The 12760-nt window shown below is 36.8% G+C and overlaps 1 protein-coding gene across 1 annotated transcript; it reads right to left on the bottom strand.

The window, feature by feature from the left end:
- Positions 1–8580: 8580 nt before the first annotated feature.
- On the bottom strand, positions 8581–12251 carry LOC119809280 (olfactory receptor 7G1-like). Its single transcript, XM_042054694.1, has 2 exons — positions 12133–12251; positions 8581–9514 (listed from the first exon to the last, which is right to left on the bottom strand). The coding sequence occupies exons 1-2, from the start codon at positions 12249–12251 to the stop codon at positions 8581–8583; spliced, it is 1053 nt and encodes a 350-aa protein (XP_041910628.1).
- Between the last annotated feature and the right edge of the window lie 509 nt (positions 12252–12760).

Below are 12760 nucleotides of genomic sequence, written 5' to 3'. Positions count from 1 at the left end.
AGGTGAAGGTTCTATGGTGATATGCAAGATATTCATGAGTATGGCAATAGGATCTGTACATTTCTGGCACCCTCTCCTCAGCTGCCCAAGGACCTAGCTGGGGGCGTCTTCCTGGACACCTGGGAACCCTTCTAGAGTCAAGTCTCTGCCAACCCTAGAATGGCTCCCTTAAGTAAGATATATAATTCCTTGTTCCCATATCCACCCTTCCTATATCCCAACCATCCCATTCCCCCAAGCTCTTCCCATCCTCCACTTCACACTTTTCTCGCCCGATCCACCCTCCCCCCATCCCACCCCACACCTATGTTCCCATTTCTTGTCCGGCTATCTTGTCTATTTCCAGTATCCAGGAGGATAACTATAAGTTTTTCTTTGGGTTCACCTTCTTATATAGCTTCTCTAGGATTTTTACGAATTATAGGCTCGATGTCCTTTATTTATGGCTAGAACCCAATTATGAGTGAGTACATCCCATGTTCATCTTTTTGGGCCTGAGTTACCTCACTCAGGATGGTGTTTTCTATTTCCCTCCATTTGCATGCAAAATTCAAGATGTCATTGTTTTTTTACCGCCAAGTAGTACTCTACTATGTATATATTCCACACTTTCTTCATCCATTCTTCCACTGAAGGGCATCTAGGTTGTTTCCAGGTTCTGGCTATTACAAATAATGCTGCTATAAGCATAGTTGAACAGATGCTTTTGTAATATGATTGGGCATTTCTTGGGTAAATTCCCAACAGTGGGATTGCTGGGTCCTGGGGTAGGTGGATCCCAAATTTCCTGAGAAACCGCCACACTGCTTTCCAAAGTGGTTGCACAAGTTTGCATTCCCACCAGCAATGGATGAGTGTACCCCTTACCCCACAACCTCTCTAGCAAATGTTATTATTGGTGTTTTGGATTTTAGCCAATCTGACAGGTGTAAGATGATATCTCAAAGTTGTTTTGATTTGCATTTCCCTGATTGCTAAGGAGGTTGAGCAGGACCTTAAGTGTCTTTTGGCCATTCGAACTTCTTCTGTTGAGAATTCTCTGTTCATTTCAGTGCCCCATTTTTTAATTGGGTTCATTAGCATTTTAAAGTCTAGTCTCTTGAGTTCTTTATATATTTTGGAGATCAGACCTTTGTCTGTTGTGGGGTTGGTGAAGATCTTTTCCCAGACAGTAGGCTGCCTTTTTGTCTTAGTGACAGTGTCCTTTGCTTTACAGAAGCTGCTCAGCTTCAGGAGGTCCAATTTATTTAATGTTGCCCTTAATGTCTGTGCTGCTGGGGCTATACGTAGGAAGCGGTCTCCTGTGCCCAAATGTTGTAGAGTACTTCCCACTTTCTCCTCTAACAGGTTCAGTGTGTTCAGATTGATATTGAGGTCGTTAATCCATTTGGACTTGAGTTTTGTGCATGGTGATAGACACGGATCTACTTTCATTCTTCTACAGGTTGACATCCAGTTATGCCAGCACCATTTGTTGAAGATGCCCTCTTTCTTCCATTGTGTGCTTTTAGCGCCTTTATCAAAAATCAGGTGTTCATAGGTTTGTGGGTTAAGATCTGCGTCTTCTATTTGATTCCATTGGTCTACTCTATTTTTATGCCAATACCAAGCTGTTTTCAATACTGTAGCTCTGTAATAGAGTTTGAAGTCAGGGATGGTAATGCCTCCAGAAGTTCCTTTATTGTATAAGATTGTTTTGGCTATCCTGGGTTTCTTGTTCTTCCATATAAAGTTGATTATTGTCCTCTCAAGATCTGTGAAGAATTTTGATGGGATCTTTAAGGGGATTGCATTAAATCTATAGATTGCCTTTGGTAGTATTGCCATTTTTACCATGTTGATCCTCCCAATCCAAGAGCAAGGGAGATCCTTCCATTTTCTGGTATCCTCTTCAATTTCTTTCTTCAAAGACTTAAAGTTCTTGTCAAATAGGTCTTTCACTTCCTTGGTTAGAGTTACTCCAAGATATTTTATGCTATTTGTGGCTATCGTGAAAGGTGAAGCTTCTCTGATTTCTTTCTCTGCTTCCTTATCCTTTGTGTATAAAAGGGCGACTGATTTTTTGGAGTTGATCTTGTAACCTGCCACGATACTAAAGCAGTTTATCAGCTGTAGGAGTTCTTTGGTGGAGTTTTTAGGGTCGCTTCTGTACACTATCATATCATCTGCAAATAATGAAAGTTTAACTTCTTCCTTTCCAATTCGAATCCCCTTGATCCCCTTGTTTTGTCTTATTGCTATTGCTAGAACTTCAAGTATTATATTGAAGAGATAAGGAGAGAGTGGACAGCCTTGTCGCGTTCCTGAATTTAGTGGGATGGCCTTGAGTTTCTCTCCATTTAATTTGATGTTAGCTGTCGGCTTGCTGTAAATAGCCTTTATTATATTTAGGAATGACCCCTGTATCCCTAATCTCTCCAAGACCTTTATCATAAAGGGGTGCTGAATTTTGTCAAATGCCTTTTCTGCATCTAATGAGATGATCATATGGTTTTTATCCTTCAGTTTATTTATATGATGGATTACATTGTTAGATTTTCGTATGTTGAACCAGTCCTGCATCTCTGAGATGAAGCCTACTTAATCATAGTGGATAATTTTTCTAATGTGTTCTTGGATTCTGTTTGCCAGTATTTTATTGAGAATTTTTGCATCGATGTTCATGAGTGAGATTGGCCTGTAATTCTCTTTCTTGGTTAAGTCTTTATGTGGTTTAGGTATCAAGGTAGTTGTAGCTTCATAAAAGGAATTTGGCAATGACTGTTCTGTTTCTATATTATGAAATACCTTAAGGAGTATAGGTATTAGGTGGTTTTGGAAGTTCTGGTAGAATTCTGCATTGAACCCATCAGGTCCTGGGCTCTTTTTGGTAGGGAGGTTTCTGATAACAGTTTCTAATTCTTCGCGACTAACAGGACTATTTAGAGCATTTACCTGGTCCTGGTTTAACTTTGGTATATGGTACTTATCTAAAAAAGTGTCCATTTCTTTTACATTTTCCAATTTTGTGGCATACAGGCTTTTGTAGTAAGATCTAATGATTCTCTGAATTTCCTCTGTGTCTGTGGTTATGTCCCTTTTTTCATTTCTGATCTTATTAATTTGTGTGTTCTCTCTCTGCCGTTTGATTAGTTTGGCTAGGGGTTTGTCAATCTTGTTGATTTTTCTCCAAGAACCAGCTTTTTGTTTCATTGATTCTTTGGATTGTTTACTGTGTTTCTATTTTGTTGATTTCTGCCCTCAGTTTGATAATTTCCAGTCTTCTACTCGTCGTAGGTGAGTCTCCTTCTTTCTTTTCTAAAGCTTTCAGGTGTGCTGTTAAGTCTCCAATTTGTGCTTTCTCTGTTTTCTTTAAGTGGGCACTTTATTTCTTCCTTGACCCAGCTGTGGTTCAGTAGTTGATTGTTCAGTTTCCATGAGTTTGTAGGCTTTATGGGGGTAGCATTGTTGTTGAATTCTAATTTTAATCCATGGTGATCCGATAAGATGCAGGTGGTTACTAATATGTTTTTGTAACTGTGGAAGTTTGCTTTGTTACCGAGTATGTGGTCAACTTTCGAAAAGGTTCCATGAGCCACAGAGAAGAAAGTATATTCTTTCCTGTTTGGGTGGAATGTTCTATAGATGTCTGTTAAGTCCATTTGGTTCATTACCTCTATTAAGTCTCTTAATTCTCTGTTAGGTTTCTGTCGAATTGACCTGTCCATTGGTGAAAGAGGAGTGTTGAAGTCTCCCACTATCAGTGTGTTTGGTTTGATGGCTGTCTTGAGTTCTAGTAATGTTTCTTTTACATAAGTTGGTGCTTTAATATTAGGGACATAGATATTCAGGATTGAGACTTCATTCTGATAGATTTTTCCTGTAATGAGTATAAAGTGTCCCTTTCCATCTCTTCTGATTGATTTTAGTTTGAAGTCAACTTTGTTAGAAATTAGTATGGCCACACCGGCTTGTTTCTTAGGTCCATTTGCTTGATAAACCTTTTCCCAACCCTTTACTCTGAGTACATGTCTGTCTTTGTGGTTGAGGTGTGTTTCTTGTAAACAGCAGAATGTTGGATCCTGTTTTCGTATCCAATCTCTTAGCCTGTGCCTTTTTATAGGTGAATTGAGTCCGTTGATATTAATTGATATTAATGACCAGTGGATGTTAACTCCGGTTGTCATATTTTATTTGGTAGTAGAGATTGTGTGTTTCCTTTCTTTGCAATGTGCTGGTGAAGGGTCGCTAGATGTCTGAGTTATTTTGGGCAATGCTGGACTCCTTTGTTTGTGAATTTCCTTCTATTACTTTCTGTAAGGCTGGATTTGTGGCTATGTATTGTTTAAATTTGTTTTTATCCTGGAATATTTTGTTTTCTCCATTTATAGGGAATGAAAGCTTGGCTGGGTATAGTAATCTGGGCTTGCATCCATGGTCTCTTAGTTTCTGCAAAACATCTATCCAGGACCTTCTGGCTTTCATGGTTTCCATAGAGACGTCAGGTGTTAGTCTGATAGGTTTACCTTTATATGTTACTTGACCTTTTTCCTTTGCAGCTCTTAATATTCTTTCTTTATTCTGTATGTTTTGTGTTTTGATTATAATATGGCGAGGGGATGTTTTTTCTTGATCCAGTCTATTTGGTGTTCTGTAAGCTTCTTGAACCTTAATAGGAATATCTTTTTTTAGGTTTGGGAAGTTTTCTTCTATAATTTTATTAAATATATTTTCTGAACCATTGAGCTGTATTTCTTCTCCTTCTTCTACGCCTATTATTCTTAGGTTTGGTCTTTTTATTGTGTCCCAGATTTCCTGAATGTTTTGTGATGAGAATTTGTTGGATTTGGTGTTTTCTTTGATCAGTGCATTTATTTTCTCTATGGTATCTTCAGAATCTGAGATTCTTTCTTCTATCTCTTGTATTCTGTTGGTTATGCTTGTTTCTGTAGTCTCTCTTCGTTTACATAGATTTTCCAAATCCAGCTGGCCCTCGGGTTGTGTTTTCTTCCTTGCCTCCATTTCAGTTTTCAAGTCTTGCACTGTTTCCATTATCTGTTTGATTGTTTTTTCTTGGTTTCCTAGGATATCGTTTACAGATTTACTCAATTCTTCAAACATTTTGTTATTCTTCTCATCCATTTCCTTAAGGAAGTTTTTCACCTCCTGTTTAAGGGACTCTGTTACTTCCATAAAGTCAATTTTTTCTACTTCTTCTTGATTAGTGTGTTCAAGTCCTCCTGTTATAAGTTCGCTGGGTTCTGGTACTTTCATGTTGTTTTTCAAATTGTTGGAGGAATTCTTGCATTGGCGCCTGCCCATTTCTTCCTGTGAATAATCCCCTTTGGGTCTTCTTTTAGAAGTTCAATTCACCGCAATGAATTAAATTCACTCACCCCAATGAATGATGGATCCTCTGGCAGACTGTCAGGTCCCCTTGCAGGCCAAGTAGCTCTCTGACAAAGGCCTACCCTGCCGCAGGCAGACTAATGTAGGAGGGGACCTCCCACCGGCCTGGGTGCACTCACTTCCAGGTCCCCAGTGCCCAAACAGGCTGAGCTGTGGGACTTTGTGGCCCCAAAGACGGGAGGATCTAGGTTATTTCTATATATCATTACAAATAATGCTGCTATGAACATAGTTGAACAAATGTCCTTGTGGTATGATTATGAATCCTTTTGGTATATCTCCAAGAGGGATGTTGCTTGGACTTTAGGTAGATTGATTCCCAATTTGCTGACTTCAAAATTGGCTGTACATGTATGCACTCTCACCAGCAATAAAGGAGTGGTCCCCTTACTCCACATTTTCATCAGTTTAAGCTGTCATCACTGTTTTTGATCTTAGCCATTCTGATAGGTACAAGATGGTATCTCAGAGATGTTTTGATTTGCATGTCCCTGATAGCTAAGGGTGTTGAGAAATTTCTTACATGTCTTTCAGCCATTTTAGTTTCTTCTGTTGAGAATTCTCTGTTTAGATCTGTATCCCATTGTAGAAGGAGCAGCCGGCTGTGTTCAGCCACCCAGCTCCCACACGGCTAGCTTTACACCCGAAATAACAACACACAAATTGTATTCATTTAAATACTGCCTGGCCCATTAGTTTCAGCCTCTTATTGGCTAATTTTCTTGCTTTAACCCATATTTAGTAATCTGTGTAGCACCACGAGGTGGTGGCTTACCAGGAAGGACCTTAGCCTGCATCTGTCTCAAAGAGGAGAGGCAGGGCGACTGTCTCACTGCTTTCTTCATCCCAGAATTCTGTTCTGTTTACTCCGCCTACCTAATTTTCTGTCCTATCAAATGGCCAAGGCAGTTTCTTTATTAACCAATGAAAGTAACACATAGACAGATCTCATCATCCCATTTTTAATTGGATTATTTAGTATTTTTGTATAGAGTTTTTTGAGTCACTTATATATTTCAGAAGCCAGTCCTCTGCCAGATATGGGCTTGGTAAAGATCTTTTTTAGGCTGCTGTTTTGTCTTATTAACTATTTCCTTTACCTTACAGAAGCTTTTAAGTTTCAGGAGCTCCCTTATATTGATTGTTACTCTCAGAATCTGTGCTACTGGTGTTTTACTTAGGAAGTGGTGTCTGTCCTAATGCATTCAAGGATACTTCACACTTTCTCATCTATCAACTTCAGTGTAACTGGATTCAGGTTCAGGCCTTTGATACACTTGGGCTTTAGTTTTGCTCATGGGGATGGATACAGATCTATTTGCATTCTTCTCCATGTCAACATCCAGTTATGTTAGAACTATTTGTTGAACATGCTTTCTTTTTCCCCTCATACCATTTTGGCTATTTTTGTCAAAAATCAGAAGTTCATAGGTGTATGGATTAATAGCAGGAACTTCAATTCAATTGATCCACATGTCTGTTTTTATGCCAATAACCAAGCTGTTTTTATTACTGTACTATAGTAGATCTTGAAATCAGGGATGGTGATGCCTCTGAAAGTTCCTTTACTTTATAGGATCATTTTTGCTATCCTGGTTTTTGTTTTTTTCTGTATGAATTTGAGTATTTTTTTGACATCTTTGAAGAATTGTGTTGTGATTTTGATAGGGATTGCATTCAATCTGTAGATTACTTTTGGTAATCAGTTTTACTATGTTAATCCTACCTATCCAAGAGTATGGGAAGGGTTGTGGGATGGGAACCCAAGGGATAAATAAGACCAAGTATGGGAAGGCATGGAGTGGGCAAGCAAAGAAATAGTTATCTTGATAGAGAGATAGTCATTATAGGGCTAGGGAGAAACCTGGTATTAGAGAAATTCTTAGGAATCCACGAGGATGACCCAAATCAAGATTCCTTAGCAATAGTAGAGACAGTGTCTGAAAGTGCTTCCCCCCTTTTCAGATTAGTGACTACCCAAATTTTTTTCACCACAGATCCTTCATCCAGTAACAGATAGAAGCAGATACAGTGACCCATAACCAAACACTGGGTTTAAATTCTGGTGTTCAGTTGAAGATAGGGAAGAAGGATCATATGACCAAGGGGTGTCAAGACCATGGTGGGGAATACCACAGAGACAAATGAGCCAACCTAGTGGGAATTCACAGACTATGGACTGAGAGCTGGGAACCTTGCCTGGGACTGAACTAGATCCTCTGAATGTTGGATGGATAGATCTCTTGGTGGGGGCCTGGCAGTGTCATCAGGACTTATCCCAGGTATATGAACTGGCTTTTTGGAGCCCATTCCCTATGGTGAGATAGCTTGCACAGCCTTGATATAAGAGGAGGGGCCTGTCCTACCTTAAGTCAATATTGGTTGACTTTGCAAGGAAGGCCTTACATCTTTTGAGGAGTGGATGGTGGGTTGGAAAGAGGGGGTGGAGGCAGGATAAGGGGAGGGAGGGGGAACTCTACTTTGTATATAAAATAAAAAGTAAATTTTTCTAAGATTTTTTTTCATTTAGTAAATAAAAATACAGGAGAAATGTTGTAAGAACTAATCTTAAGGAAAATGGTTTTGCTACTACTAATTTGATTAGAAAAAATATTATTAATATGTTAATACATATTTAGTAATTATGATATTTGATCCTATAATTTTGATCCTGTGTCTAAACCTTCTTCCAAACTTCTATCCCAACATGTCACCCTACCAACTTAAAATATCTCATATATCATGTTCATATGTGATAGTTGTATTTCCCTCTATTACCTGTGGTCTGGAAAAGGACCAGTCCCAGGAAGAGGCTACTGTTTGAACAAGCTATTGAAACTGTAGCATCTGTTCTAATACATTCCATACATCCAAATTTCTTGACAGAAAACATATATTTGCTTGTTATAGTATATTATTGCTAATGCTTTGGTCTTATAGGGATTGAAGAGATATTAATGGATTTGTTCTGAAAAATGAATCACATTAAATTTAGTATTTATATATTTTATTTATGTAAATTTCTTAGTTTGGTACCTATTTGTCAGTAATAGGCCTAAGAAACTAAAATACATAGCTATTTTTAACCTAAGAGTAGAAATATGAACAGAATATATTATAAAGGGGTATAATCATATGTTAAGATAGAAGCTAGCTTTTGAAATGTGAATACTGCTTTGGCTAAATATACCGTCACATAATTCCACAACTTATTTTCCTCAAGGCTTCTTTCATGTCTTTGTTCCTCAGACTGTAGATAAAGGGGTTGAGCATTTGAGGGACCACTGTGTACAATAATGAAGCCACTGCAGTCTTCCTGGGAGAGTCAGTCACTGCAGAGCTGATGTACACACCAAACAATGTGCCATAGAACAGTGAAACAACCGACAAGTGAGACCCACATGTGGAAAAGACTTTATAACTACCTCTCATTGAAGGTTTTCTCAAAATTGAAGAGACAATTTGAACATAAGACAAAATAATTCCCCCAAATGAAAGACCACCAAATATGCAAACTGCCAAGTATATCACTATGTTGTTGATGAGTGTGTCAGAGCAGGACAGCTTGATGACATGATCAAGTTCACAGAAGAAGTGGGGAATGTCCATGACTTTGCAGAAGGATAGTTTCAATACCAACAGACTGTGGATTAGGGCATCTATCATGCTAATAAACAAGGAGAACAAAGTCAGCAGACTGCAGATGCTTGGATTCATAATAACTGTGTATCTAAGTGGATGGCAGATGGCTGCATAGCGATCATAAGCCATTGCTGCGAGAAGGAAGTTTTCCATTCCACCAAGAAATATAACAAAGTACAGCTGTGTAAGGCAATCTGTGTAACTGATGGCTTTGTTCTGTTTCTGGATGTTCAACAGCATCCTGGGGACTGTACTGGAGATGAGACAGATATCAGTGAAGGACAGGTTAGAGAGGAAGAAATACATGGGGGTATGAAGGTGGGAGTCAAAACTGACAGCCAAAATAATTAGCAGGTTTCCAAGCACTGTGATTATGTACATAGATAGGAAAAGTCCAAAGAGGATGACCTGCAGTTCTGGATCATCTGTCAATCCCAGAAGAAAGAATTCTGAAGCAGATGTTTGATTTCTGTATTCTGTGCTACTGTTAAATATAAATAAATGTGAGGATATTGCAATTAAATCTATGGATCCAGAGTATCAACAATGTTCTCATCACCTAATATTATGTTATATATACTTGTAAATACCAAGGAAAGAATTACAGGTAACAATCTCCAGGTATTGGGGATAAAGAATCTATACTTCAACAAGTTTTTCATAGATTATGCATAGGGTTACTAGTATAGAAAATTTTATTTTAGTTTTCTGTAATCCCAAGGTAATAATGAAGCCTCCACTTTCTACTTTTCCAGAGAAAGTGACATATTCTTCCACTCCTTCACTGCTATCTTTTCCACTCTTTCCCAACTTCTTTCCTTGAAACCAGATTTCATCCAAGGGTTGTTTTATTATCAATTCTCTGATTAAATTAACAAAATTATGAAAATGAAATTTCGAAGAAATTTTGAATAATTACGAATTATACTGGGCCTTAATGTCGGAAAGTGTATTGTAGGGTGCTTGGCAATTGACAGGGGCAGGAGTGTTGTTAGAAAGTGTCTGGTTGAGAGTAAACTGTTATATTATGTAATACGTGACATTTTCAAAGAATAAGTTTAATCAATATAAACAAAAACATGTTGGGCATGATGATGCATGACTTCAATCCCAGTATTCAGGTGGCAGAGTCAGATGGATCTGTAAGTTCTAAACCAGCCTTAACTACAGAGTTCCAGGACAACCAAGGCTATATACAGAGGAAGCCTGTCTCAAAAATATCCTAGATAATCCAAATTAAATCAAACCAAATCCATCAAAGACAAGATAACCAAATGCAAAAAAAACAGAAACATATTTACAAATCATGAAATAAAAATCACCCGCAGTAATATTTTTCTCCTGCAAATCAGTAGATTTGTTTAGTGATCCATAGAAAAAAATTCAAATGTGAAGAAAATTTCAACATAATAAGGGGAAAATGTATAGAAGAGTATCATGGTTTTGTTGGTCCACAGCATAGATGAATGCATAATAAAAGAGAACCATTAGGCATTCTAACTTTGATCTCTTCATTATGGAGAATATAAAGAAATAACTCAGCCAAAGTCATTTAAGATTTAAGATTTCTGACTCTGAACCACTGTGCATGCTTGCTTTGAAAATTCTTAATGCAGTGGAATATTAAAGGTTGCTGAATTAAATCAAGAAAAAATTAAACTAGCTCAAAAATAACAGCCAGAACATTATTCAACATAAAAAGTTCTCATTCACCTTTTTACTGGGGTTTTCCTGCAATCATAATACCATTTGTATCTTTCTATCCTACAATGAAAGATATAAAGATATATGAGACTTCAATAGCTGTGCATTTTATGGCAGTAAACAACATGGGTTTGCTTTTCAGCATGTGAACACTGGTCATGAGGAAAGAGGTTCCAATATCAGTGTTGTATGCTAGAAGTAAAATAAATCAATAATAAAATAAATTAGATTCATGAGTGAATGCTAACACTGAAAAGCTAGATAAGAAGCCAAAATTCTGGTATTTTCTGTAAAGGTATTAAATACCAAACCCACAGAAGTATTTTATGTTTATTTTCAAATAGTAAGTCTGACAGTTATCAGCTTTGATTATTTTCTTTTTAGTGAGGCATATTTCTGTATAACAGCCTTGACTCTCCTAGAACTTGCTCTGTAAACCAGACTGGCCTTGAACTCTCAGAGATCTGCCTGTCTTTGTTTCCCAACTGAGCCACCATACCTGGATTAGCTGTCTTATTTACTGTATATATTAATTAAAACTGACACTTTCAGTTCTGTTTTATTAATTTAAACCACAATTAAGTCTAAAAATAAATATTTATTTTACAAATTCTCCAATTTTGTTTTTATTTTCCATCTTCTATGGACATTATTCATTATATGATAACATACAGACCAAGAAACCATATGAAAGAAAAATATATAATTGTAAAAAAAAACAAAATTATATCATGTTCCCACTTGGGAAAACAACAATATCAGGGCAAAATGTGTAATCAGAATTTTGACATATATTTTTCTAAAAAAGCATGTACATGATTTTTTGATCATCAGAATATTAATTCTGGAAAATTGAGATTGATGATAAATATTAATAACTTCATGAACATAGAATAATTTAAAGTATTTTGTTATTTTGTCTTAAAGAAGTAAGTACAGGTCCATAGATTTCTTGGTGTATACTTACATCCTAATTTCTACAGTGTTCTTATAGCTTGCAGGTTGAATTGTCAACAATTTTTTCTGAATGGTGATTTATTTTGATTTGAGGACAATAGAATGCAAAGTTGAAAATTGTCTTTCTCCTTACCTTACAATGTATGCATATAAGTACAAAATGTTTTGACCCTCAAAAAATTAAAAATAGAACTTTTTATGCTCATGTGGTTTTGGAAAAATACAGTATTGTCTAATTTTACAACAGTACCAAAGAACATGATATAATGATAACAGTAAGGTCTCTCAGGGGGAACTTCATATTGCTCACTTTCTGCTGCATGCATTTTTCTCACAGGTTCACATACTAGAAATAAAAAAAAAATACCAGTGTACCGCATTACCTTGCTATCATCATTGTAGAATGAAGAATAGTCAAATAATCTGGTATTGGGTGCTCACAGAATATCTATTGTCAGGAATAGTAGCATCTCTTTGGGAGACTCCAACTTCTTTGTCAAACCAAAATCTCTTAGAGTATACAAAATACTTTTATGGCTGGAACAAGCCTCATGAGTCATATTGTAAAATTGGAAGATTTACAGCTACTATGTCTTTAGGGACTCAATATTCAAAGCATCTCATTAGACAAATATTGGTATTGTGTTGAGAACCATAGAGACGTGTAAATCCATGAAGACCAATAATCTAGAAGGTATGGCAGCCTCAGATGATTTTTCTTTGTCAATGGAGGCAAGTTAATCACCCACTTTTAGAACCCTGTTCCTCCTTACTTGCATGTCACACACATATGTGCTACATTTGGCTAACCAGAATTCCCCCTCTATCTTTGTTTTGAACAATATTATCTTTATCACCTTTGCCTGGTTTGGGATTTAGAGATATGAGAATATTTTCACTTTGTCTTTATTTAACTTTGTATTTTAATTTTGAGAATTTCATAGATAAGTAATTTAACTAAATCATTTCTACCCCTCAAAATTCTAATGTGTGCGAAAACTGCCTGTAAATATATGGCTTCCTCCATTTTTTGAATTTGTGATACATAAAATATATTTAAAATACAAAT

The sequence above is a fragment of the Arvicola amphibius genome, chromosome 3 (assembly GCF_903992535.2).
Source record: "Arvicola amphibius chromosome 3, mArvAmp1.2, whole genome shotgun sequence".
In the NCBI taxonomy this organism is placed as follows: Eukaryota; Metazoa; Chordata; class Mammalia; order Rodentia; family Cricetidae; genus Arvicola; species Arvicola amphibius.
This window is presented reverse-complemented; position numbering and strand designations above follow the sequence as displayed.

Coding starts and splice junctions, on each gene's coding strand:
- LOC119809280 (XM_042054694.1), bottom strand. CDS start 12,251: ATGACTCATGAGGCTTGTTCCAGCCATAAAAGTATTTTGTATACTCTA. Junction 9,515..12,132: donor TTCCTGACAATAGATATTCT/GTGAGCACCCAA, acceptor TATATTTAACAG/TAGCACAGAATACAGAAATC.